Source organism: Sus scrofa, chromosome 3 (assembly GCF_054392235.1).
Source record: "Sus scrofa isolate SSC_HxYL_T2T_F1_AM1 chromosome 3, Sscrofa_HxYL_maternal_Yorkshire_Landrace_v2.0, whole genome shotgun sequence".
Taxonomy (NCBI): Eukaryota; Metazoa; Chordata; class Mammalia; order Artiodactyla; family Suidae; genus Sus; species Sus scrofa.
In genome coordinates this window covers 120,911,796-120,938,239 of record NC_139385.1, presented here as the reverse complement: position 1 = coordinate 120,938,239, position 26,444 = coordinate 120,911,796, and the positions used below count along the sequence as shown (strand labels likewise).

At 40.7% G+C, this 26,444-nt stretch overlaps 1 protein-coding gene across 1 annotated transcript in view; it reads left to right on the top strand.

Annotated features, from left to right (window-relative positions):
* Positions 1 to 26,079, top strand: part of LCLAT1 (lysocardiolipin acyltransferase 1) — a gene marked incomplete at its 5' end in the record, with an annotated part of 119,144 nt that extends 93,065 nt beyond the window's left edge. Inside the window, 1 exon segment of the mRNA NM_001142845.1 lies at positions 25,558 to 26,079. Within this exon segment, the coding sequence (NP_001136317.1) occupies positions 25,558 to 26,060 (503 nt within the window). The 3' untranslated portion in view covers positions 26,061 to 26,079.
* Between the last annotated feature and the right edge of the window lie 365 nt (positions 26,080 to 26,444).

Sequence of the window (26,444 nt, the reverse complement as noted above, 5' to 3'; positions counted from 1 at the left end):
TTGAGACCACAATGGTGCAGCTGGCAGGTGTAGGACTGAATATGGCTGGTGGTATTCTTGGGTCTGGTATAGTTCAAAGAAAGTTCCAGTTCTCAGACATATCTGAGACCAGATCCTCAATGGCTGCCCGATTCATTTTTGTATGCCTGAACTGTGATAACTCTATTGTAATTTTAACCTGTCATCATGTTGTTATGCATATATCTAATCCTTGGCCACTCACTACTGCCTTCTCCGTGGTATATCCCTTCCACAACTCAGTTATTGAGAGTCCCTAAGATAGATATCCAAGGTCGAAAAGGAGACTTTTCTACCATCTAACTCTCACCATCACAAAGGCACTGCAGTTAATATCTTACAGATGTTCTCCTTTTTTTTTTTTTTTTTTTAGGGCCACACCCACAGCATATGGAGGTTCCCAGGCCAGGGGTCTAATTGGAGCTATAGCTGCCAGCCTACAAGAGCCACAGCAACGCCAGATCCGAGCCACGACTGTGACCTACATCACAGCTCACGGCAACGCGGGATCCTTAACCCACTGAGTGAGCCCAGGGGTCGAACCTGCAACCTCATGGTTCCTAGTCAGATTCCTTTCCTCTGTGCCACGACGGGAACTCCGATGTTCTCTTTTGTACCCATGTGAGAATTCCTTTAGGATATATGTCCAGCGGTAGAATTGCCGAGTCCCAGGATCAGGTAACCTTAATTAATTTGATTAACTCCAAAATGGCTACTCCCCTCTAGACTTGCTCGGGCAGTCATGAGGGTACCTGTATCCTCTCACTCCTGCCAACATTTGGCATTGTCCAGCTGTAGCTAGCACACATCTGCCATCATCTTTGTCACCATGATTTTCTGAGCACTTACCGCATTTTTCATCTGTACCTCTCATTTGTCTGTCTGTCTTAATTGAATTGCAATGACTGACTTAAAGGGTGTAGAATAGGCATCCAATTTCTAGAGACAGTTCTAAATAATTGAATATAGCCATATCTTTTGCAACAGGACTCCCCCCTGCCCCTGCCCCATCATTAGACTTTTTGTTACATCTTTCTCCCTATTTAAAAAAAGTTTTAATTTACCTATTTTTTCTCTTTTTATTCTTAGTAATTGCATTTTGCTTAGTTTTCTTTAATGAACCAAGTGAAAAACAGTTGCGGTAAATAAATCATGTGCAGGGAAAAGCAATATATTATAATTAGGATTCATTATCATTTAATTAGGCATTCCATTATTGAATTGGTGGCTCTGGCTTCTCCTGGTCTCTGACTAATTCTGAAACAAATTCTTCTTTGTGGACAAATATTTGCCTGTAATAATTGGAGAATTCATCTATGCTAAGGCTTTTCATTAAATCCCTTTCTGATTAAGATAGCTCCCCAAATACAGGCTGATTTAATTTAATATGATTTATCCACTTGTGTATCAAGGTCTGGTTGAAATTGTTTTTAACACCAGAGCATTAGGAACATTAAGATCATCTTTATATTCACAGTTTCTCAGGTATTTAAGACCTCGCTGTTTGAATATTTCTGTAAACCTAGGTCTGATGTCACGCTGCTAAAGTTAAGAGTATCGCAGTTGCTGTAACAGTCTGTCAGTGAAAACAGTAGACTGATGCTGTTTTATACTAAAATATTGACCGTAACGTTATATATTACGTTCCTTTGGTTTGGGAATCAATTTTTTATCCTAGTTAGTTGGTTCACCACACTTAATGTGCATTTTCTGTTTTACCAGCAGTTCAGCATTAATGGAAACAAGTAGTCCGAAATGAGGGCCTCCGTGGACATGAATGTGGTTTTTGGTTTTTGGGTTTTTTTCTTAACTCCATGGACTTGACCATTATTGCCTCTTTACTGCTTCCTTCTACTTTTCCTCTTTATTTTTCAGTGAGGGATGTTTCATAGATATTAATATTAACTGAAATTTTGTGGTCTTTTTTCTTCTTTCTTAATCATCTTTCCCCCAGCGTTCCTCCCTTATTAAAGTCTGGCCTCACCACTTGCTCTTATAACCTTTTCTTCTGACCCTTTTGTCCAGCTTTTTATTTTTATTTTTTGTCCTTTTAGCCCTTCCTCTTCTCCACTATGTGTGTATGAGAAAGTTTACATTGCTGTCTGCATGTGAGCTACCTGAATTAATTATATGAAGCCAAAGCATATATTCTAATTTACTGCCGCCAAAACAAACAAAAACCCCTGAAAATACTGTCCTTTTTTGTGATATAAAGAAAGCCCATTGTGAAGCAAACTAAATGATGTGTTCTGATGATAATTTAGCTCCAGTTTCTGGAAATCCCAGGGCAGGGTGAGAATGTGTGTTTGTGTGCACGCACATTCTCAGCTGAGGGGGGGAGGGCAGGCGGGCCATGGGGGGAGGAAAGGCAGTCCAGTGTCCCGAACCTTCTGAACTCCCACTTCCTGCCCGAGCCCTTCAGTTACCAGCTTCCTGAGAGTTGCTGACTCTTCCCTTTCTTCCCCAGCTCCCTCCTCTGCCCCATGTGAACTATTCTCCATTTGAAAATGGTGGTGGGAACTGAGTCAGTAGGGCGGAAGCTGAAAGAAGGTCCTTTGGAGTCAGAACTAGAAGTGGAGGGATCTCAGACCTAGTCAGGCTAAGATTCCTAAAGGTCTAGACATGGTTGGAGGAGCCTAAGCAGCATGTCTGGGTCAGCAGGGGGAGGCGGTTGATGAAGCAGTCAGCAGGCCATGTGAAGTAACAGGATGTCACACTGTGGTCATTTGCAGAGGAGACCCCTCTGGGAAGAGGTTAGAGTAGAAGCAGTGTATCATGAAAGTAAGGCAGCAATCACTGGTTTCAGAGTAACGTCTCCACTGATGGAAATGCCAGCTCTGCGAGATTTTTTCCAAGCTAGTGGGAACCCTCTGTGTCTTGTGGACAGAAAGACAAATAACACAGTAGAGAATCACAAGGCTTTCTTTGAGGAGGTTGATGGTTCTCTTTAAAGACATATTTTTGGAATTGATTAGGAAACAAATACTTCTACTGTAATACTTCAGTTAATGAAGAGGCAACATTCCAGCATGCTTAATGAGGCGTCTTTTGTTGTTAGAAAGTAATGATACAGAAAGCACTTAGTATTGCGTTCCAGAATTTCAGGAAAGAATTTCAGTTTTAAAATAGCATTATATCATTAGCATTGTCAAGTATGCCATAAACTACAAACTGTTCATCTGGGGGGTTGAAGGTAGTGAGAGAGGGGAAATATCAACCCCCCTTAGCTCTCTGAGCCTTTACTAGGCACCTGTCCACATTGAATAGGCCCCCAGCTTCCTATCCTTGTGGCACCCTGTAGATATCCTGATGTGATCAGTTCACTCCCTTGACCTACTGTTCACACCCCACACAAATGATGCTGATTTCCCAGTATGTCACCCGAACCTTTTATTATCTCGAGGTGCTTTAACAATAATATATATAATAGCAGTGATTGCACAAATAGGGGTAGAGGAGGGCAGAACCACAGAGTGTCTGAGGCTTAACCAGGAGTGTCCGATGCTCACGGAAGAGCAGAAGCATAAATTCCTGTCTGCCTTCTCTCCTCTGGTCTGGAGGATCATTAATCACAATTACTCTCCAGCGACAGCCTCACAGTGCCCCTTTCTACTGCAGGCTGTTGACAGAGGCTCTATTCTCAAGAGCTCTTCCAAGCAGAACTAGACCACAGAGGGAAACTCAGCTCTGTTTCTCTTTGTGCTCATTCAGTTTATTCAGTAAACAGCTATTTACCGAACTCATTGAAGAAGCACTGGGGATACACCAGTGAGCAGAAGACAAAATTACTACCCTGTGGTGCTTTCATTTTAACAGGGGGGAAACAGGTCATAAACAAGTAAATAAAACATATAGTATGTCTCATGATAAGGCCTATAGAGAAAAATAAACCAGGGAAGAGGAGAGGCTGCCTTTTTTTTTTTTTTTTTTTGGCTACACCTGTGGCATGTGGAAGTCCCCTGCCCAGGGTTTGAACCCTCCCCACAGCAGTGACAATGCCAGATCCTTAACCAGGGAATTTCCAAATCTGTCATTTTTTTAAATAGGGTCCTTGGGGCCTTCCTAGAAAGATAAATTTAGGGAAGAACATCTCAGGTAGCGGAACAGCTCGGGTCGTGGAATGAGAGTGTGCCTGGTATGTGCAAAGGAGAACACAGAACTCAATGCAGTGGGACCAATGAGCCAGGTGGGCAGAAGAAAACCAGGGCTCATAGGTAAACAGGTTGCCAGGTGCGTGTAGGGCTTGTGGATCATCCTAAGGATTTTGGCATTCTCTCTGAATGAGATGGGGTGAGGGGATCATTGTGGGTTATGATACAATGACCAACATTCTGAAAGGATTACTCTGGCTGCTATGTTGGAAACAATCTGTAGGAATGAGGATGATCAAACAGAGAAGCCAGTTAGAAAGAGATTTGCAGCCATCCCGCTGAGAAGTGGAAGCTTGAGATAAAATTGGTGAGGTAGCAAGCACTGGCTGGACCTTGGATCGACCTTAAAGTAGAACCAATAGAACCTTGTGATGGAAGGCAAGTGGAGGAGTATAAGAGAGAGAGGAAGCAAGGATCAAGTCACGGCTCTTGGCCTGAACTGGAGGAAGGACAGTTTTGCCTTTAACTGAGACAGAGACTGTGGGAAGCACAGGTTTTGAGGTGGAGGCCAACAAAAATTTCCTCTGAGGCCATGGTAAACTTGAGATACAAATTAGACACCCAAGAAGAAATGTGAAGTTAGTAATCAGATACTTGAGTCTGCAAGGAGAGAGAGGCAGGCTGGAGGTGCTGATTGGGGAGGCATCAGTGCATGATTGGTGTTTAAAGCTTTAGAACTGGAAGAGATCACCTAGGGAATGAGTGCAGATAAAGAAGAGCCTGAGGTGCCCCAGTATTTAGATATCAGCCCACACAGGAGACTTGAGAGTGGCCAGTGAGGCTGGAAAAGCACCAAGAGATTAATATGGGCAAGAAACAAGGTAACGTGGTTTTTCAAGGAGGGAGAGAGTCGTTGGATTTGGTTTTACGAAGGTCACTGATGACTTTGATAAGAACAGTTTTGGTGGAGTAGTGAGGGCTAAGCTTAACGGGCATGGGTCCATGAGGGAGATGAGAGAGGATGATTGAGATGGTGAGTATAGACAGCTCAAGACATTTAGCTTTGTTGTAGGTGAGCAGAGGACCGAGCGGTAGCTGGGAGGACATGTGGCCAGAGGGAACGATGGGAGGGATTATATGTATGTTGAAAGGCAAGACAGGAATGATTGGTTATTGCTGGAGTCATACCATCATCAAATATCACTGGAGTAGACAAGAAGATAGAGCTCATAGATGGAGGAATTGGCCCTCAAATCGCATAGGGGCAGGTCATCCATATTAAAGAAGACAAAGTGGATGGACTGACTTACATCCAGGTTAGGTGGGTAGATGGGTCATAAGAGCTTACGGAAGTTTCTTATGATTTATTTTCTCAGAGAAACGGGATGAGAGTGAGGGATGATGAAGTAGGGAGGGTTTGAAAGAAAAACAAAGGCATGAGATATTTGAATCTGGGCGGTTGGGGTACAGAATGGACTAAAGAAATCTGTATGATTGCCAAGCAGTACGAAGGGCCAACTTTTAGGTAGTAATCACCTGTTTATCAAGGTCTCCCGCTAGCCTCCATTCCCAGGCAAAACAGCTAATTCTCCCACTGTACCCATACAGTACCCACAGCACCACCTGTACCCATCCAGTAGACTCAAGTGAGTTTCTGAGCAAGAGAGAGACTGCAAACTGAAAAACCTCCAGCAGCCAGAGGGTTTTGTAAAGGGGTAAAGTGAAAGGGAGTATAAAACCTTAGGAACTGAGCATTTGAATGCACTTTCCTTTCTTGGATTTTTGAGCTCTGGTGGAGAATTCTTACCAGGAAAAGTAAAATTCTTTGTCAGGAGGACCAAATCAGATTTCTTTCTGGTTATGTTTAAGACAGGTTGAATGGTTAAGATTTCTTGAAATCTATTTATATCAAAGTATAAACAGTCAGTTGAGCAGCTTGTGTAAAGTACTGAAATGAGACCCTTCCTTGTGCAGGAAAGGGGGACATGGCACTAGATGACAGAGCAGGAGTGTCTGGACAAGCAGAGGGAGAGTAGTGACCCCTCCCTGTCAGCCTTCTGCACAGTTCTGTCCAGGCCTGGCCTCATCTACTGCCGCTATGGGGGAGTGATTCGAAGCCATGCAAGGCAATTTTGACACAGGTGTCACATCTCCTGTCCCTCAAAAGAATGCTGCTGTTGAATTGCCGGTCCTTAGGGGATCATGGCTCTGCTTTGGGTGGTGGTAGAGCAAGTGTTTGGTGGGGGGAAAGGTTACAATGGGTGTGTTAAACTGGCTCCCAAATGTCTTATAAGTTTCTATGTCACAGTGTTGATTAAAAGCAGAAATATATCCTCCAAAATCTGAACTATTAAACAGATTAGATGCTATACAGTTACTGTAATACTGAAGGGGATAAAACTGTGTGTGTGTGCTTTGTTTGATATACCTGAAGCCCTGCTCCCACTGTGGTAATCTAATAAATTAGATCTGCCTTAAAAATACTGATCTCAAGACACATTGTCTCCCATTTGTCTTGTCTTTATTCTTTTCTCTGTCAATCCTAATCGAATTATTCGTAACTGTTTCAGAAGTATGTTGATTCAATCCTTTTCCTTTCTAGATAGCAGCAAGAAAACATTTTAGATATTATCTGTGACCCTGAAAGAAATAAGGGTGGTAGAAATTTTAGTGTCAGGTTGTGCTTAATAATTTCTTAATTAGGGAATTGTATTAGCCAAGAAAGGAAAAAATAGTGCAAAACAATAATACAAAGCTTATGAGTATGTCAGTGTTTATTTGAGTGATTAGGAAAATGTTCTATTTCCAATAAAATGCTAATATCAAAAAATCATTAAAAATTAGTGCATGCGAATAAATTTTGGACTTGTTTCAAACTTTAATTACTATGTTTTCTAACACTTTACTTTCATGAGACTCCAACCAGCCTAAATAAAGCTCTGTTTAGACTGCAGCAGATAATATAAATGTTATATCACTTAAATATTTTAGAGTGAACATTTGAGAAGCTTTAAAAAATTACAACTTTTTGGAGTTCCCGTCATGGCGCAGTGCTTAACGAATCCAACTAGGAACCATGAGGTTGCGGGTTCGGTCCCTGCCCTTGCTCAGTGGGTTAAGGATCTGGCATTGCCGTGAGCTGTGGTGTAGGTTGCAGACGCGGCTCGGATCCCGCGTTGCTGTGACTCTGGCGTAGGCCGGTGGCTACAGCTCCGATTGGACCCCTGGCCTGGGAACCTCCATATGCCGCGGGAGCGGCCCAAAGAAATAGCAAAAAGACCAAAAAAAAAAAAAAAAAAATTACAACTTTTAGAGGTACAATTTACTTGCCTAAAAATGCAGGTACATTTTAAGTGTACAACTAGATGTGTTTTGATAAATACATAGTCATATAACTGTTATTATAGTCAAAATACTGCCCGTTCCATCACCCACCCCCCAAAGATCCTTTGTATGACTCCATTTACAGTGAGACCTCTTCCCTGAACTCCTAGTCCCTAGAAAACTACTGATCTGCTTTCTGTCAAACCTGTAGTTTTGCCTTTTCTAGATTTTCATATCAGTGAAATTAAATGGTACGTAATTGGCTGTATCTGGCTTCTTTCACTTAGTATAATGCTTTTATGTTTCATCCATGTGTGTATCAGTTTATTCCTTTTTATGGCTGAGTAGTATTCCATTGTCTGGAATATACCACAATTTGTTTACCCATTCTTGGATTAATAGACATTGAGGTTTCTTCCAGTTGCTTTAGAATATATGTATAAAATTGTCATGAACATTTGCATGCAAGAATTTTTGTGGGCTTATGTCTTCTTGGAGCAGTCACCTAAGAATGTGATTGCTGAGCCACTGTGCTGTCTTGAAATATAATGTTTCCATCACCTGCTTTGGAGTGTTCCAGTTGTTCAGCATCCTCACCAAAACCTGATATTGTCAGCCTTGTTAATTCTAGACATTCTGTTTTGTTTTGTTTTTTTCATTTGTTTGTTTTGTTTTTTTGTCTTTTCTAGGGCTGCACCCGCAGCACATGGAGGTTCCCAAGCTGGGGTTGAATTGGAGCTGTAGCCACCAGCCTACACCAGAGCCACAGCAACACCAGATCCAAGCCGAGTCTGTGACCTACAACTCAGTTTATGGCAATGCCAATCCTTAACCCACTGAGCAAGGGCAGGGATCGAACCCGCAACCTCCTGGTTCCTAGTCAGATTCGTTAACCACTGAGCCAGGACAGGAACTCCTAGACATTCTGTTAAATATGCAGTGTTATCTTAGTGCGGTCTCAGTTTGTATTTATCTAAAACTAAAGATGTTAAGCATCTTTTCCTAAATTTACTTGTCTATCATACACCTTCTTTGGTGATGTCAATTCTCTTCTTCCACTTGTTCTTAAAAACTGGGTGTTGGATTTCCCTCGTGGCCCAGCGGGTTAAGGATCCAGTGTTGTCACTGCTGTGGCTCTGGTTACAACTATGGCATGGGTTCGATCCAAGGCCCAGGAACTTCTGTATGCTACAAAAAAAAAAAAAAAAAAAAAGGCTGTCTTCTTATTGAGTTGTTGGATCCAATATTTTGGATGCAAATCCTTTATTGTATGAATGGTTTGCAATTATTATCCCAATCTGTGGCTTACCTTTTCATTTCCTTAATATTATCTTATGGAGAGTCAAGGTGCTTTACTTTGATGGTGTACAATTTCTCCATTGTTTGTTTTCTTGTTTTTATTCTCTGTGACGTATCTAAGAAATTATTGCCTAGCCCTGGTCACAAAGATTTTATAGTTTTAGCTTTTACATTTAGGCCTATTATCCACTTTGAGTTAAAATTTATATATGGTATGCGATAAGCATTGGATTTGTTTCTTTGCCTTTCTTTGCCTGTAGATATCCAATTGTTCTAGTACCATTTGTTGAAAAGACCATCTTTTCGCCATTGAGTCACCCAGGCAACTTTGTTGAAATTTGGCAGCACAAGCGTGAATTGTCCCTGGACTCTATTCTGTTCCTTCCTCCAGCACCACACTGTTTTGATTACTTGAACCTTTAGAGTAAGTCCTTAAATTCGCTAGTGTAAGGCCTCCAACTTTGTTATTCTTTTTCACAGTTGTTTTGTTATTTTAGATCCTCTGCATATCTGTATAAAATTTAGGATCAGTTTATACACTGCAGACTAGTTTTGATTGTGATTGCTTTGAATCTGTAGATCAGTTTAGAGGACAGATGTCAGCTTAACAATACTGAATCCTCCAATCTATGAGCATGGCACAGGCATACCTTGTTTTCATTGTGCTTTGCTTTACTGCATTTTGTAAATGCTGTACTTTTTACAAGTTGAGGGTTGTGGAAACCTTGTGTTAGCAGATGGTGGTTGGCATTTTATAGCAATAAAGTATTTTTTCATTAAGGTATACGCTTTGGTTTAAGACATAATGCTGTTGCACACTTAAGAAGAGGCAACAGTATAGTGTAAACATAACTTTCATATGCACTTAGAACCCCCCCAAATTTGTGACTCACTTTATCATGATATCCCCTTCATTGCAGTGGTCTGAAACCGAACCCACAATCTCCAGGGTCTGCCTTTAATGTCTCCAATTATTTGGATCTTTTAAATTTCTCTCAGTAATGGTTTGTAGTTTGCAGTCTTACGCATTATTTTGTTAAATTTATCCCCAAGGTTTTATATTTTTGATGATAATGTAAATAATATTCTTTAAAATTTGAATTTCCAGTTCAATAAATGGAAATTATTTTATTTTTTATATTGAACTTATATCTTGCAACCTTGCTAAATCCACTTGTTATTCCAGTAGCCTTCCCCACCACGCACCCCCCCCCCCCCCAACTCAGGGTATGCAGAAGTTCCAGGGCCCAGGATGAAGCTCATGCTATAGCAGTGACAACACTGGATCCTTAACTTGCTGAGCCACAGTTTTACCTCTTCCTTTTCAACCTGTATGATTTTTGTTTCTTTTTCTTGCCTGTTGTAATTACTAGGACCTCTAATACCACCTGAGGGTAATAAATGCTGTCATATTAATGTAGTACAGATATATGCTACTTAGTGTTATTTTAGGTATGTGGAATTGAGAGACCAGAGATAGTCCATCTAATGACTTGGGTTAATTTTTCAAATACATCTCCTTCCTAACCTCTTATTGAGCATCTCTGCTCTACTGAGCTGCTTAGAATAGGAAGAAAGATGAGAACCACTGTTTTTTTTTTTTTTAATCATAATTAACCTTATGTCTTTATACACTGCTTTAAACATTGGAAAATTTTTTTAAAAAACAAAAACATGCTATTAAGTATAGCCTCAGCTGGGTGACTACTGGCATGGAAAAGTGGTAATATGCAATTTACTGTCCCACATGGTTCTAGGATTCAGGCCATAGCTGTCTTTCACCTTCAGGGTTCAGACCACTAGGCTTTCTGCCCCCTGGCATCTGTCAGTGAACTTCTATTAGGTGTCTGCAGTCTTGCTCACGTTCAGTCCCCCTCCCCACCTTGCCTGCCAGTCCCACTGATGAAGTTTTCTACACATATGAAACTGTACTTAAGTATTCTAGTACTAATAAAAAGGGGACTTTACTCAAGCACCTTTTTTTCTTTTTTCTTTTCTATTCTTTTCCTAGTATATAAAGAACTAAGCCTGAGTGAGAAACCAGGCTGAATTTAGAGGTCAAGAAGGCAACTCCTTCCATTCCAGCCCAAGCATATAGCTATGACACTGAACATGCCAAATACGCAAGAAATGATTTTAGTGGTGAACTTAGAAGCCACCAGGGTTTTTAGGCAAAATTGCAGTGTTGGAAGAGCTAGGTTCTGCCTTCTCCTTTTTAAATTTTCTTTTCTCAATCCTAATCATTTTGAACTATCTTGTTTCCAAACGGCTATCTGATATCATATCCAGCAAGATCTCTCTTCCAGTGTCCCAAAGGGGCGATAAACTCTTTTTAATACACCCTAATGAAATCTCCCACTATGTGAGCACAGCTGTGGCAGTTACTGTTCTGATTAAGTCAGTCACTATATAATGTGAACTAGAGGAAGTTGTTTTTACCTTAAATTTTAAAATAATTTTAATAGGCAACATTCATTGATCACTTGCTAGGATGGTCTCAAATAATGCTCCCAGAGGTGCATATGTTTCCCAAGGCCACTCATTAGGAAGGAGTGGAATTAAGACGAAGAACCCACAGTCTCATCTGATTCTAAGAACCCAGCTCTTAAATGTAACTCTCCATGGCCTCCTCTGCTTAGAGCTGTTCCTCTAACCTAACATTTCCCAAAGTGTGGCCCTCTAGCCCTCTACATCAGATCACAATCTCCTGGGGTACCTGTTACAGTGCAGTTCTTGATCCCACCCACTCAGTCTAAATGAGAATCTCTGGGAGTGAGGTCCACAACTCATTTTCAGCTGGTTCCCCAGGTAGATCTGAGGCCACTGAAAGCTGAGAGCCACTGTCATAGCCTCTCCTTCTGAACTGAGGAATGGCTCTCAGCATTCTATAGGAACTGCCATGAAATGGTAATTCTGCTTTCTTCCTAAGAACCTGTAATCAGCCTCTTTAGGTAAATTTAGAAACTGAAGTCTTCATTTTCCATACAGCTCTAACAGGTGCCCTTGCTCTTCAGTCTCAAAATGACACTTTATAAACTCAAAAAGTACAGAAAAGAAGAAACGTCCTTCCCCAAAACAAAGCTTCAAAAAAAGAGCAATCCTTGACATTTGATATTTCTCAATGTATATTCTCTTAGTTTCCTAGGCTCCCATTAAAAATCAGCATAAACTTGATGGCTAAAAAAATACATATATATATATATATATAAAATCTCATAGTTTTGGTGGCCGGAAGTCTGTAAACAAGGTACTGGCAGGACCACGCCCTCTCACAAAGCTCTGAGGGAGAATCCTTCCTGGCCTCTGACAGCTTGTTAGCTCCTAACATTCCTTAGCTTGAAGCTGCATCACTCTGATCTTTCCCTCTATCACTGCGTGTCCCTTTTCTGTCTTGTAAGGACAGCCCCCTTGTCCTTAATCCACTGTGATCCCCTCTCAATCCTGACCTTAAGTACATCTGCAAAGACTCTATTTCCAACTGAAGTCATATTCTGAAGTTTGGGTGGATGTAAATGTTGGCGGACATGTTATTCAACCCACCACATTTACAGAGAACTCTCTGTATTATGTGCAAAAATCACATACACCATAAAGCTATAGAGAGGGTAGGCTTTAAACTTTTTACAAGTTTAAACTGTATTGTTACTCCATCAGTTTTTTAGATGTACAAGATTGTAACTTCGACATTCCACTGCAGTTTACATGGCTGCCACAAAGTAGACGGCAGGGCCTGGCTTGTGATTTGGTGGACTAATGGATTAAGCTCATCCCAGGAGTAGATAACAGAAATTTATATAACGTCTATTAGTTTATACTTTGTATAAAACTATAACAAAACTCTGTTACTCAGAACATGTGCATGATATACTTAACATATGAGAATAATATAGTGCAAAATTAAAAGAAACTTGAATACAAACACCAGGATCTTTCAATTGCATAGAATTGATGCCCTTACAAAGGCACAGGAGACTGCCTTTACAGATGGACAGACGCCTTTTGTTTTCTAGCCCTCCAAGGAAGCATTATTCCCTGATTGCTGATGAGGAGCCTGAGGCTAAGGGAGGTTAAATAACTTGTTCAAGATCACACAGCTAATAAACTGTGCCTGGACACAAACCAGGTCAGTGTGACTCTGCAGCTCCTGACCTTAGCATGTAGCTCTTAGAAGGTAGAGCAGCACGGTGGAAAGACGTTGGAATCAGACACAACAGACTGCTAACCAACTATGATTTTTCAGCAGCTGGCAACTTCTCTGTGCCTCCGTTCCTACAACTGCAAAAAAGGGATACCATCACAAGGGTGGTTAAAGATCAAAAATGACAGTGTCCTGACAACTCCACAAGGGAGGGATCTTCCTTTTGTCTACCAGTGTACCCCAAATGCCTGTAGCTCTGTCTGGCACAGTGAGTACACACTCCCATCGAGAACTTGTTGAATTAATAATGCCTAGCAGTTAGGAAGGCACTCAATACGTGGTTATGTCCAAGTGCATCATTAGTCATCTTCAATCCTAACCTCAGAGCATGGAGACTGTAATGATTGTGTGATGATGACATCCAAACTCATTTAATTCAAAGACCAGCAAATTAGAGTGCATATGCTGACACTTCTAATCTTTTAATGTGGTATTGATTCGTGTCAAGGGTTTTGAAACATCTAAACAAATTTGTTGAATGCAACAGGTACTTGAATCATATTTTGCTATTGCTCTGGTTTTTTTTACACTGAATTTTGAATGTCTTCTCTAAACATCATTTTAGCACATTTTTCTTTTAAAGAATAGTGAAAATAAAGAGTATGAATTTTTGAACAAATAGGCAAAATAAGTTCCTGTCATCATTAACAGTCTGCAGATGCTCAAGCAGCAATTATGTTTAGTAGGTCCTGGGAATGAGAACAGTTTGGAACTAGAACCCTTGTCCCTTTCCCTTCATAGCATATTATGTTATTCTATTCATTGCTGTTTATTTTTTGCTTTGTAAATTCTACACGAAAAGCCCGGGGGTTGAGGAGACATGGCACATGAGCTCTGTTGGCCTTCCTGTAAAATTAGCACTATGGTTTTTCTTTTCTTTCTTTTTTTTTTTTTTTTTTCTTTATTTCTTAGCTATTTCTTGGGCCGTTCCCGCAGCATATGGAGGTTCCCAGGCTAGGGGTCGAATCAGAGCTGTAGCCGCCGGCCTACGCCAGAGCCACAGCAACGCGGGATCCGAGCCGCGTCTGTAACCTACACCACAGCTCACGGCAACGCCAGATCATTAACCCACTGAGCAAGGCCAGGGACCGAACCCGCAACCTCATGGTTCCTAGTCGGATTCGTTAATTAACCACTGCGCCACGAAGGGAACTCCAGCGCTGTGGCTTTGTTTTTGTTATTTTAGGGCCACATTCACGGCATATGGAAGTTCCCAGGCTAGGGGTCAAATCAGAGCTACAGCTGCCAGCCTACACCACAGCTCACAGCAACACTGGATCCTTAACCCACCGAGGGAGGCCAAGGATCGAACCCGCGTCCTCAAGGATCCTAGTTGGGTTCGTTACCCTCTGAGCCACAACAGGAACTCTGGCACGGGTGTTCTTTGTTGTTATTACATAGCAATATCATAAGAGCTTGCGTTTCTATTAAAAATAGACTGAAGAATAATATTTGATGATTTTTGAAGTGAACACAAATTTTCACCAAGCAAATCTGCGGTATTATATATAACGTATGCGCACATGGATCTCCTACTGTGATCTGTGTATGTGTGGTGTGCACATCTTCTGCCCAGTATCATCACAGGTATAGATTTTCATTCTCATCATTCTTCTTCCATATCTGTGACTTTGTTTCCTTTGCTGTGGTCTTAAATATGTATGCTTTTTTCCCCCCTTAATCACCTTCATGGAGTTTAAGATTTTATTCATCTTGTTGAATAATTAGCTTTTGCATTTGTCTTTCACTGTTTCTTAGTTTTGTTTCATTAATGATTGCTGTTTATCTTTAGTGTTTTTCCCATTTCCCTTTGGATTCTTTTTTTCCCCAGTTGCCATAAGTAATTTTTCTTTATTTTTCCTCTTTAATAATGAAGCATTTATTAGTGAGTATAGCCTTTACTATATTCCATTGATTCTTTTTCATTCCTTTTCAAGTAGTTCATAATGCTCTGATTTCATCTCTCATACCAGAGTCAACCAAATGTTCTGTTAGAGTGGTTATTGTATTTTATTTATTTCTATTTTTATGGAATTTTGATGTGAGAATGTGGCCTATGTGGTTTTTATAAAATCTTCTTGCCACTATATAAATGATCAAATATCAAAGTGGTCCAGGGACATTACCCATTTAAAATATTTTCTAGGGACATATGGGTCTGTGTAAGTCTATTATTTTAAATAATATTTTGAATATATATGTATATTTGTCATTTGTCTTTCTAGGGCCACACCTATGACAATATGGAGGTTCCCAGGCTAGGGGTCCAAATCGAAGCTGTTGCTTCCGGCCTACGCCAGAGCCACAGCAATGCCAGATCCAAGTTGCATCTGCAACCTATACCACAGCTCACAGCAACGCCGGATCCTTAACCCACTCAGTGAGGCCAGGGATCGAACCTGCAACCTCATGGTTCCTGGTCAGATTCGTTTCCGCTGTACCATGACAGGAACTCCATATTTTGGATATATTTTTAATAATTATTTTGAATATATAGAATAAATTGAATAACTTTTAATAGTTGTTCAATTCATTTAACTAATTTTTATCTATTGGAGTTGTCCTGTTATGAAAGATACTTAAGCCTACACTGTAATTGTATTATTTTTCAATTTCTCTTCTCATTTCAGAATTTTTCCTTTTAAATTTAGCTACTACTTTGGTATATACAGGTGTTTGATCATTTTCTTTTTAAAATATATATATACATACATATGTATTTGAGCCTATCCATAGATACTAAAACGATACTTGATAGACTTAAGCTATTACTAATAAAAATTAGAACAAAATAGAAGTTAACTATTTATTATTTATTTTTGTCTTTTTAGTGCCGCACCTGCAGCATATGGAGGTTCTCAGGCTAGGGTCTAATTGGAGCTGTAGCCACTGGCCTATACTACAGCCATGCCAGATTTGAGCTGCGAGTGCGACCTACACCACAGCTCACGGCAACGCCGGATCCTTAGCCCACTGAGCAAGGCCGGGAATTGAACCAGCAACCTCATGGTTCCTAGTCAGATTGGTGGGAACTCCAGAAGTTAACTATTTAAATATAATACTATGTTACCAAAACTCCACAGTATCTCATATGCTGAAGCATTAAAACTTGTATTTTGGTTAAAGTCAAAACTGTGCTTTTTATTATTAAATAAATGCTAGTCAAAGTACTAAAACTTACCATAAAGATGAGAAAAATAAATGTAAACTGTCTTTTTGCTGCTGATAGGAAATCTAAAAAGTCAAAAAGAATCTAGTAAAAAATCAACCAGACTTAAGAAAATTTGTTAAGATGGTTACGTATGAGATAAAAATACAACAAACAATGTATTTTCTATATTCTAAGCAGTGATTCTCTAAAAGTGTAAGTAGGAACACATATTGCATTCACAATAATGAAAAAAATTATGAAATTATTTAGGAATAAATTTTGAAAGAAAGTCACAGAAGTTATGTGATCTTATTGTAAGATGAAAAATTTGAGCGCATGGAAAAACTACTTTTTTATTGAAAAGACAATATGAAAGTGTCATTTCTTTCAAAAGTATAAATATAATACAAATGTAATTTCTAGTTAAGCTGAGGGGGAGTTGGGTTTTGTTTTAGAACTGAATACTCTTAATTTATACTGCAAAATAGTTGCCAGCAGGAGCCAAATATATTGTGAAAAACAAAATAATCAGCCTTGCTATATCAGCTATTAAGTCACTAAAGAAAGCACGAGTACATATAAATCAGTGGAGCAGAAGACAGAAGGGAGACTGGATATCTTTACATTTAAGAATGTAATATATGACCAAGTTGGTATTTCCAAATAGTAGAAAAAGAGGCATTATATAATAAATGATGCAAGAAAAAAATGGATGTTTTTGAAAGAAAGTAAAGCTATATTATAAAATTAAATGAAAAAATGTTATTCATCTTGTAGAAAAATATAAAATATATATAGTATAGGGGCAGGGAAGGCAAAGGTAGGAATCCAAAAGATATAACAAAGAAATGAACTTGTACAGACGCAGAGACACATACAAACACGTGCATATGCACACACGCATGCGTGCATTCACACACATGTATTGGAAAGATGCCATAAATAAAGACGACAGAGGAGGTCCCGTGGGGCTCAATGGTTAACGAATCCATGAGGTTGCGGGTTCGATCCCCTGGCCTTGCTCAGTGGGTTAAGGATCCGACGTTGCCTTGAGCTGTGGTGTAGATTTCAGACGCAGCTCCGATCCCGAGTTACTGTGGCTCTGGTGTAGGCCAGTGGTTATAGCTCTGATTAGACTCCTACCCTGGGAACCTCTATATGCTGTGGGAGCGGCCCAAGAAATGGCAAAAAGACAAAAAAAAAAAAAAAAAAAAAAGGCAACAGATAATGAGTTTGTAAAAATATTTGCAACAAAGCATACAGGGGATTAATAATCCATGATAAAGAAGGAGCTTTGGAAATTGACTTTGAAGAGACAAACATCCCATAGGAACTGGATGAAGGACGGTGAAGCTACATTCACAAAGCAGCGAATCCAACAAAATAAACTTACTAGTGGCGAGATGACAAAATTAGTATGAAAGAGTTAAAGCGCTCTTACACATCTATAAGATGACAAGTAACTGAATTCCCAAAACAGGTAGTGATAGTCCCAGTGTATATATGCAACGAACTGGTTTGATCTAATCAAAGACGTACAAGTTAAAACAAAAATGACACACTTTGGTGGCCTTCTAAAAATTGCAGTCGCAAGCATTTGTACAAGTGTGTGTGCAGGGAGGGGGACCATCATACATTTTTTGTGTGTGCATTTATTAAATTGATGTTTCCAGGGTCAGTTTCCCCTGTGTAGCAAAAGCCTATTGAAGTATTCATATTCTTTGATCTAGCAATTCAACTTACTAGAATTTATCCCAGAAAATCCTTATCGTTAATTGTAAGGATATCGATTTAAATATTGTTTATGTGGAAACAACTTAAATATCTGAAAACAAAGTAATTTTTAATGTACATAGAAAATCAAATATTATACATCTTTAAAATGATACTTTAACACAAAAGAACTCATTTATAAACTAGAAACAAACTCAGATTTCAAACCCAATCTTATGGTTACTGTAGGAGAAACCATTTGGGGGAGGGAAAAATTGGGAGGGTGGGAATAATATATAAACACTATTGTATAAAATAGATAGTTAATGAGAACCTACTGTATACACAGGAAAATAATAACCTATATGTGAAAAAAGAATGGATAGTTATGTGTATGACTGATTCACTTTGCTATACACCTAAAACAAATGCAACATTGTAAGTCAGCTATACTCCAATAAAATTACACTTTTAAAAAAGATTATTTTAGAAAATCTTTAATGGCATGAATGGGAAAGGCTTGAAAATAGTTATAGAACAGCATGTACAATATGAACTCATTTTTGAAAATGTATGGATTTTTTCCTCAAGGCATATGTTTTATATGCATGTGTATATATGTGTATCTGGCCTTAACAAGTACATATTGTTATTCACATCTTGCCTTTGACCTGTTAATGCACTAGTATTATCAAATTGTGGAAAATGTCAACATGTTTCCATTCTAACTAGAAAATATAACTTGTTTTGAAGATCCAAAGAACCCCACCAGAAGAGAGATATCCATAACTGAAAAGACTCATGCATTTACACAAAACACAAAAAAGTTCAACAGATTTAGGGTAGGAATGTGAAAATATACATCCCTAAAATTATCTCTAAGACCTGAATTTAGGTTGTTCACAAGGATAACATTTTTTATTTTACCTTCTAGCTGAAGTTTGCTTTTGAAGCCCAGAATACTTTTTGTTTGTTTGTTTTGTCTTTTTAGGGCTGCATTGGCGTCATATGGAGGTTCTCAGGCTAGGGGTCAAATCGGAGCCACAGCAGCCAGCCTACGCCACAGTCACAGCAACACAGGATCTGAGCCATGTCTGTGACCTACCCCACAGCTCACAGCAATGCCAGATCCTTAACCCACTGAGCAAGACCAGGAATTGAACCAGTGTCCTCATGGATACTAGTCGGCTTGTTACTGACTAGTGGCTCATTACCACTGAGCCACGACAGGGACTCCAGATGTTTCTTTCTTAGAAAAAGTAGGCACTGACTTTGACTTATTAAAAAACAAAGCAAAAACCAGGATGGGAAAGGAGGCCGGTGATGCTGGAGCACAAATCAGCTTCTAATTCTGAATGTCATCAGAGCATTTAGTATCTATGCATAGCTTAAAAGTCTAAGGAATGAGTTAGTGGGGTTGGAGAAGAATATATATCAGGAAGTAAATTGGGTCCTACTCCCAGAGCCAAGGTCAGTCCCCTGTAAACAGCTCTGCTGCCACACCGCGGGAGAGGACTGGATGGCATGTTAGACAGTAGACTTGTCTCTCTCCCCGGGGAAAAGGAACTCTGGAGCAAGGAGGAGGTAAAGGGTAGCAGCCTGAGTCTCACCTCAGTTGAAGTGTCGTACGTGACCTCCCACCCGGAGGAAGAGCAGTAGTGAGGGTCTGAGCGCTCACCACCTGCCAGGCCCTCCTCTAAGCATCCGCAGGCCTTTTCCACCTCATCTTCACCAACCCTATGAGAGGACGTTCTGTGACCATCTGCATTTACAGAGGAGGCTTCTGGTGAACCTGCCAAGGTCACGGAGCTGATAAAAGGCAGGGCTGGAAACCTGTGACTCTACCTCTTGTCCATAAGCATCCAACTAACTTATACAGAAGGAGCAATGAAGAATGTTCCTAGTAGGACACAGTGGTACTTTCTCTAACAAAGAGAATGGTACTCAGCCTCAGTATCAGTTGATTTTAATAAGGCTTATGCATGCCTTACTATTTTAAAGCTGAGAGGGGTCTTCTTTATTGGTATTTTTAGTCTAAATATATCCAGATCTGTTCCCTCCAAGCTGTGCTTCAGGTGTACTGACTGGTGCCAATTTGTCATGCTTATTATCAGCCACGTACCCATTATATGTCATTGTCAAAGTGGCATGGTGAATGAAGGTTTAGTTACTACATCCAACTTTTACTCTCTTGGTGTTTGGGTTTTTTTTTTTTTTTTAATCTGAAAAATATTGCACAAAACCAGCAGTTTCAGCATCTTTTAACACAAACATCTTAGATGACAAGCTACTTTATCTAAAACTCTCTAATATATACAGTTAGATGTATGGATTTAGAGCTGGTTAATAGAAAGTAAACTTAATGTGTAATTTTTTTTTTTTTTTGTCTTTTGTCTTTTTTTGTCTTTTGTTGTTGTTGTTGTTGTTGCTATTTCTTGGGCCGCTCCCGCGACATATGGAGGTTCCCAGGCTAGGGGTCGAATCAGAGCTGTAGCCACCGGCCTACACCAGAGGCACAGCAATGCAGGATCCGAGCCGCGTCTGCAACCTACACCACAGCTCACGGCAACGCCGGATCATTAACCCACTGAGCAAGGGCAGGGACCGAACCCGCAACCTCATGGTTCCTAGTCGGATTCGTTAACCACTGCGCCATGACGGGAACTCCTTAATGTGTAATTTTTTAAATGCAGGTGTTAAAATGGAAGAAATCCAAAATAAATTATATTTGTATATATTCTAGGTGTGTTTGATTATGGAATGGGGAAAGAAAAGACATTTCAGTTGTCATCAACTCCATTTAAGATCACTTTGGGTTAAAAGAAACAAAAAAAGCTTATTTTTCTGTTGTTTTACCACTGAACTAAATCATTAGATCTGGGCAAACCAGGATTTCTTCACTCGAGTCTTTCATTTTAAACATACAAATGGAAGTTGTCTTTGTGGCTCAGCAGAAATGAATCTGACTAGCATCCATGAGGACGCAGGTTCAATCCTTGGCCTGGCTCAGTGGGTTAAGGATCTGGCATTGCCGTGAGCTGTGGTGTAGGCCGCGTATGCAGCTCATATCCCACGTGGCTATGGCATAGGCCACGAGCTCCAGTTCAACCCCTAGTTTGGGAACTTCCATATCCTGCCGGTGCAGCCCTAAAAAGAAAAATAAATAAACATAAAAATGTGTAAAGACTTGGCCCTCCCCCATTCCAGGTGAGTAGGACTCTACTAATAATCACGTACCCCACTTGCTTTGCTGGGAGACACCCCCCCCCAACCCCTTCTGCATTTATAAAGTCTAGTCATGGCTTTTACATTTCTGTGGGTTAAACATGACTAAAGTATTAAAAATTCCCTCGGTCTCAGCCTGAGACTAAAAAGTAGGATTTGAAATACTAAGGTAGTGCTTTTTCTGTTCTTCTAGGGAACAAACATCTCTGGGCCCGAGTGTGCTGGTTCTAACAGAATGGTAGCTTTGCAAAATGATACCGAAGATGAAACTTAGCGACAGACATAGTATCAGAAACAGAACAGATCCATTTTCTAAGGTCCATATAGGCAGGTGACAAGTAGCTAAATAGCATCTAGATTTGTAAATTAAACTATCAAAAAAAACCCTGAGACCTTTTAAAAATGACTTTTAGTGATAGCAGCCATCTTAATCTGCATATTTAAAAGTTTTATTTTATACCAAAAAATTTAAAAATAATATAACTCCTTTGTAATTGAATCTTTGCTTAATCTATTACACATTACTTTTGCCCTGTTATAAATTGGTAAATGAAGTAAAGGCACATCTCAACTTTTGAATGTCCACATCATCATCTATCATCACTTACTGCCTTTTGTCCACCACCTCCACCCAAGACTGTTGTTATTTTTTCAGAACCAAAAATTCCTGGAACCAAGATGAAAAAAATCTGGTGGAGCAAGTCAGTTTCATTAACTGAACACAGAAGTTGTAGTAGGTGCTAGCATTTAAGAACTTTCTGTGTGCCACTACCAGGCAAAGAACCTGTATACATTCGTTCACTAAATTGTTGTAACAACCTCATATAGAAGGCAGTACAATTCCCTCGTGTATTTTGAGGGCAGGTGAGCACCTGTGATGTAGAGCGTCTCATGATGCAGTGCAGGACGGCTTGAGCGCCGAAACCCACACATCAGTCAGTGCATATGCCTGAAGCACTCGTAGAGGGCAAGGCCACTGTGCCTGGATACTTAAGGAAAACTCTTCTAAGAACCCTTGGAATTTGAGCTGGTCTTTGAAGAGAGTGGAGATGAAATGTTTCTGAGAAAGAGGCTGAAATATTTGAGGCAGAGGAATGTTCTTGGCCATTTTGTGAAATACTAGTTTGAACATTTGTCCTGAGTAACAGACAAGAGGTCCGCAAGTGGTGGCTTCCAGGCCCAGGAGAGTAGTGCCCTGGGCAGTGATACAGACACGATATTTGAATGCAGTTTTCTCCCCACTGACCGTGCTGGTATCTGTGGACTAATAAAGCTAGATAGGCTAGAGCCTATCATGCTAACGTGAGGAAATAATAACAGGAGCAGCAGAAACTAACATTTATTGAGCACTTACTATGCATCAGATCTTGTTTTGTGTTTTATATGTATGATCTCATTTGATCCTCAAAACAACCCAGTGAGGTGGTTTATAGATACAGGAACAAAATAAGCCACAGAGGGATTAATTCACTCGTTTAGTAAGAGGCAGAGCTATGATTTGAACCTATGCATTTGCTTCAGCAGCCCTCATACTCTGCAGTGCAGTGAATCTAGAATTTTTCTCTGAGGAACATTTCTGTAAATGGTACCATCTCTGTCTCAAAATGTGGTCTTTATATATTGAACAGATATGTGTGTGCATGTACACACATACCCCTACCGTACAGGTTGTCAAGAAGAAAGCAAAAAGAGGAAGTTTAGTTTCTTACTAGTAGAGTATATACCATTTTACAACCACATCATAATGATACATGCCTGTATTTGCTCAGAAGCATTAAGAACCACCTGCAGGAGAAAGGCTGGCACAGATGGGCAGCTCTCGAGATGAGCTGCAGGAAGTGACTGAGCAGCAGTGGGTGACGAGACTGAGTAGGAAGATGGGGAGTTGGTGCACAGAGAAGGAGGTGGTCCAAGGCTGTGGACAAGTGAGGCTGATGAGACAGTGCCCCTGACTGAGGAGAAGGGCTGGGGCAGAAGGCAGAAGCAGAAATGCTGACAGCAGAAGCGTTCTAAAAGTAAATGTGACCTCAGTTCTGAATCAGAGGCTAAATGGCCTGACAAGTGACAGGGGGTAAAGATCTCTTTTCCTCCATTGAGAGGGAACGTGGGGCACGGGTAGATCAAGGTATAGAAGTAGAACAAGGATTTGGGGGTATGGTTGGTGGGCTCCAAGGTCTGCAGGCAGAGGGCACAATAAAATATCAAACTAGTTTATCGAGGAAAAATTTGATCGATAATGGAGTAGAATAGTCATGATTAATGCTAAATTGACACCAGGCTGCTCAAGTTTTAATGCGGGTGAGTTAACAGGTTAAGACATATTATATGACCATCTTAGTTGAGGTGTCATGCTCAGCATACCAGTGAAAGAATAGGTCTTAGTTTGGATGCTTGATCACAGTCCACCTTCCAGTGTGTAAATTCCCGCTGTAGCAAACCAGGCAGTAGTCAGGGAGCCTTTTCTCAAATGGTGAATAAAACATCACCTCTTGACAGCTGTTGAAAAGCTTTTCCCTGTGGCTTCTAACCACAGGACCCAGTTCTCCTCTGGAGCCAAACAGGTCAGAGCTCATCCCTCGTCTAGACCTTCCCACCCAAGTGCGCTGGATCTTGCCTCTGCCAGCCTTTCACTGCGCCTCCTCTGCTCCCATGTAAACAGTGTACAGCACCCCTAAAGGACTGTCCTTCCATCCAGCTTGAAATCTAACCCTTGTTTATATAGGTACCCTCAGCTTTTATAGCATAGGTCTCATTAAGGGCCGGGTATTTTATAAGACAGTTGTGAAACCAAATTGAAACCTGGCCCTTACCCCTAAAGTAAATTACGGAGTAATGGAGATTGACAGTAAACATTTACAGAAGACTCACAAGAATCATTTTTTTAAAAAATAAACACAACCTAATACGTTGAGTAGGAAGGGTAAACTTGGTGAGATAAGGTGGGAAATATCTTTATCGTTACTAAATATTGAGGCAAGATTTAAAGAACAAAATGTGAAATGCAACAGGTACACTCTGATATGATCCACACCCTCATCAAGATATAGAATATTCCTGCCGTCCAGACAGTTTCCTCATGCTCCCTTCCAGTCCGTTCCCACCCTCCCACACAACTACCGTTCTGATTGCCACCACCACAGATGAATTTGGCCCGAATGGTACAGTTGTAATGAATCAAAATTCACATCAAAAGCCTCTCGCTGAAATAACTTGATAGGGAAGAAAGCAACTTTCAGAGACGCCACATCAACACACTGTGTGCCCTTGGGCAAAAAACATAACCTCCCTGGGCCTCGTTACAGGGCTCCACAGGTGATCCTCGGATCCCTTCAAGGTTGCACACCACTCATATTTCTAATCTTAAAGACCCACCCCTGTTCAGAGCCCTGAGCAGATCCAGCCTGGGCTCGGCGCCCGCTCCCGTTCACCTCCGTCACGCCTGTTCTTGTTTGTGATTTCTTTGGGCATTTTACTTCCTTTAGTCCCTGCTTCCTCTCTCCTTCTTGCCTTGTAATGACCTTCAAACTGCTCTTCCGACCTCTCCTGCTCCTAGTTCTGTCAAGACTTTTCTTGTTACCACCCCCAAGACACTCCCCAGCTAAAATCAAACATATTCGGGTCCCTTTTCTATTTAAAATCCTTAAGTGGTGCCTTACCATTTAAGGTGCTTCTCTGTGGCATAGAGAACTGAGTGCAGGTGCTAAAGTTTGAGCTGTGGGCCTTCTCTGAATGCCTCCAAGCCCACCTTCAGGGCCCTCAGCCTGCAGTGCTCTACCAGAGGCTCCCTCCGCCTGCCAGCTCCTGCCCCTTTATCTGCCTTCCTATACACGCCCCTGTCAGGGGACTGGGCCTGCCTGTCTCCCTGATTCTGTTGGACACTCTTGCATGAGGTGAAGGACCATGTTTTAGTCAGGTCTCTATCTCCAGCATCTGGCATATGACTTTGCTGAAAACACTTAACCCCGAAGTAATTAAATCATGAGATTTATGAGGATGATGGTACACTGGGTTAGGGTCTCACTCAGACTTCAAATTGATGTTTCTAAAAATAAAAAAATCGTATGGAAGTTTCCAACCATGTCTGGCCACTTTATCCAGTCTGACTCAGTCTTTCTAGTAGCTTTCATGGTAATAATGGGTTAAAGGTGAGAAAGTTTTTTTTTTATAGAGAAGGGTGCATTCATAGGAGGTCTCAAAGCAGTGAGTCTTGGTGTAAAAGAGCTGGTCTGTGCTCTTTAATTCCTATCTCAAATCTGACTTAATGTGTTTATTCATTTAGTTCTAGAATGGCAGATTACTGTTTCTGTGAATGAAGATAGTTTCTAAAGGTCTTTGTGGTAATTGGCAAGCAGATAAAAATACTAAAAATGACTGGTAAATATTGACTCAAGGGTCCAGGAACGCAAGTAGTTATAGCCCTTGTTTGCTCATCGTGGTTCACTCTGTCCTGATTTCTCTCCTGCCTTGCGGTGTGAATCAGCACTGCTGCCCAGATTGAGCATTACTCCACCTGTACCTTTATCTTTTCCAAAACCTAGGTAAGAACCTGGATGCTGTCCACGACATCACGGTGGCATACCCTCACAACATTCCTCAAACAGAGAGGCACCTCCTCCTCGGGGACTTTCCCAAGGAGATCCACTTCCACGTCCACCGATACCCAGTGGCCTCCCTCCCCGCGTCCAAGGAGGACCTCCAGCTCTGGTGCCACAAGCGGTGGGAGGAGAAGGAAGCGAGGCTGCGCTCCTTCTATCGAGGGGAGAAGAATTTTGCCTTTACGGGACAGACTGTGATTCCACCTTGCAAGTCTGAGCTCAGGGTCCTTGTGGTCAAGTGGCTGTCTATACTGTACTGGACCCTGTTCAGCCCTGCAATGTGCCTGCTCATCTATTTCTACAGTCTCGCTCGGTGGTATTTTATAATCATCATTGTCATCCTCGTGCTGCAGGAGAGACTATTTGGTGGACTGGAGCTCATCGAACTTGCATGTTACCGGTTTTTACACAAACAGCCACATTTAAATGCGAAGAAAAATGAGTAAGATTCTAAGATTCATGGTGTTTAAAAAAAAAAAAAACAAGGGGATATTTTGAAAATATTCTAAGCTTTTGTAAACTGAGATGCATTTTTGCATGACTACGTCAAATATTTCTTACTCCCATCCTTATTTGTTGAAGATATTTGCACTTGGTTTTGTGGGGAAAGATTGCTACACACATGATTTTTTTTTTTTTTTTTTTTTAAATCTCTGAATGTAATTTCAACACTGTGTGGCAGGGAGCAGTCGCTGTGAAATAACTCAGGCCAGAGTGTTTATTAAACAATCATCAGGCCGTTTGCAGACAACACACACACACACAAGATTTTCCTCAAGGCCCCATCCTCCTTCCTAACAAACTCCCCAGACAGAAGGCTGATCTGGGGC